The sequence below is a fragment of the Condylura cristata genome, unplaced genomic scaffold, assembly GCF_000260355.1.
Source record: "Condylura cristata isolate star-nosed mole 26May11 unplaced genomic scaffold, ConCri1.0 scaffold00001, whole genome shotgun sequence".
NCBI classification, from domain to species: domain Eukaryota; kingdom Metazoa; phylum Chordata; class Mammalia; order Eulipotyphla; family Talpidae; genus Condylura; species Condylura cristata.
In genome coordinates this window covers 58,722,849-58,724,982 of record NW_004567102.1, presented here as the reverse complement: position 1 = coordinate 58,724,982, position 2,134 = coordinate 58,722,849, and the positions used below count along the sequence as shown (strand labels likewise).

Below are 2,134 nucleotides of genomic sequence, written 5' to 3'. Positions count from 1 at the left end.
TTAACATTCTAATTTCAAAACTGAGAGTTTTTGAGGAGTTTTTCTGAGAATGTTTTATAAGTAACAATCAGAAGTATATAGCCCAAATTGATATAGGAGCAGCTGGTGGGCCAGGAGAGGTCTGCCATGTCATGTGGGTCACCTCCCTGGCTGGGAATCGAACTCATCCTGCAGTGGCTGCTATAGTGCTGTGTTTTAACGAGTTCTGCCATTGGGGGGTCAGGGGGTGGGTGTCCTAGTTTTCATAATTGTGTCATTTATGTGGTTTGTGAGCCTACTTAATTTTGTTTCCACAGAATGCTGAAATTTCTGTTTTTGAAGTAAATATACGCTTTGTTGGTGGATTACTCTCAGCTTATTATTTGTCTGGAGAAGAGGTAAGATGAGAATAATATATTAATGTGAATTCTAAAGTATCTTAAAATGATAAATGCTCCTTTTGTAGTATATAATTAGGGGATATGCATTAAGTATTCATATTTTTATGGGCCTCTTGCATACACAGAATTTCACATAGTATGTGCTTATTAAAGGAACACACTGGGAAGGTTTGGCAGAACATGACAGTAAAATGTTAAGTCATACCTTTAGAAAGTCTAGCTCCATTATGTATGGTGTGATTATAGCAGCAAATTACATATGCCTATAAATAAAGAGGTTTGGTATGGTACAGATTTATGGATGAATTTTGTAAATCGTTTTAATGTTCATGTTAGCTTGATAATACTTTTTAAGATGAGGAAGCTTGGCAAACAAGACACAAAAATTACAGATTTTAAAACTGAGGTTCAGTGAATTACTCACCTTTCCAGTGAGAACTGTAGCTCAATGTCCCTGCACAGAGTGCTTTGGAGCTCTTCCTGGGACATGGCTTAATTAGTTATTTGCTGCTTAGAGCAACATAGGAATTTTTGATTTAGCTGCTTTTCAATGAGAGATTAAGAAAGGATTTTTGGTATCATGCTCACAAACAGAACAGATGTTATTTTCTTGAAAGATTTTGGACAACTTTATGAATAACCTAAACGTCCTCGAAGATTTGTTGCAGTGGGCCTTTAATGTTAATATTGATGTTATTAAAAGTTAACTAAGATAAAACACTTGCCAAAAAATTACTGGTCACTTGGATTTGTGTTTAACCTCACTGTTCTGGCTGGGGAAGAGTGGTTCCTACCTACTGTAGTTATTTCATGAATTCTATACTCCATTAAACATATTTAAGCAGAGCAGTGAATCTTTAATTAAAAAAAAAAAAAGCTTCTTTACTGTGTTCCTGTCTCTGATACTTTCCCAGCAATAATATAACAGCCCACAGAATTATAACATTCTCTTTAGATTTTGTTTGCCATAGAGCTTTTCAAACTATATCAATACCTTCTGTAGTCTCCTGTATCAGTCCTGTTGGTTAAACGTTCATCTTCACCTTGGACTTTATTACTGTTACCTTCTCAGCCAGGGTAATGAGATATTCTGGTATGTTACAACTCTTCTTTTTGTTTGTTAGTTTTAAATAATTTTATTTAGTTAGTTAGGTTTAGGGTATCCTGTATATTAAACCATGGAATCCATATTCTAAAAGTCATGCTTAATATAAACTGTTATTTATATTAACAAGTCTCTGCATTTAGAATACTTGACTTTGAGTATACAATAGCTGGGTCCTTTCGTTGTTTTTGACATTGTATACTTAGGGTGACCTTGGTTTTAACTTTATCATTTATATGGAAGTGAAACATTATAGAGGAAATGAGGACTGCTTCCTTTCATATCTGGGCTCAAATAATCAAGCATGCAAAGGGAACCATATTTGTACCCTCAAGATGTATCATGTTTAATTAGGATACTTTTTCACTTACAATACTGTTTTAAGTTGATATATATATATTTATGTGTCTGTACTTTTTATAAATATCTATTTGTGTACCACATATATAATTCCCACAGAACTCATAATTTGTCTATTGATAAAATCATATTTTTGGGTCTATACTTAGCTAACTTTAGCAAACAAAAGACTACAAAAGCACCTCCATTAAAAACATTACTATTTTATGTTCAACATCACTCGTAATAAGGGAGATGCAAATTAAAACCACAATGAGATACCACCTCACCCCAGTGAGAATGGCACATC

General features: G+C 33.9%; 1 protein-coding gene across 1 annotated transcript in view; it reads left to right on the top strand.

Moving 5' to 3' along the window:
- The window catches only part of MAN1A1 (mannosidase, alpha, class 1A, member 1), a 160,979-nt gene that overhangs the window by 64,217 nt on the left and 94,628 nt on the right, over nt 1-2,134 (top strand). Inside the window, exon 5 of the mRNA XM_004673818.2 lies at nt 297-377. Coding sequence (XP_004673875.1) covers nt 297-377 — 81 coding nt within the window. The remainder of the gene's footprint in view (nt 1-296; nt 378-2,134) is intronic.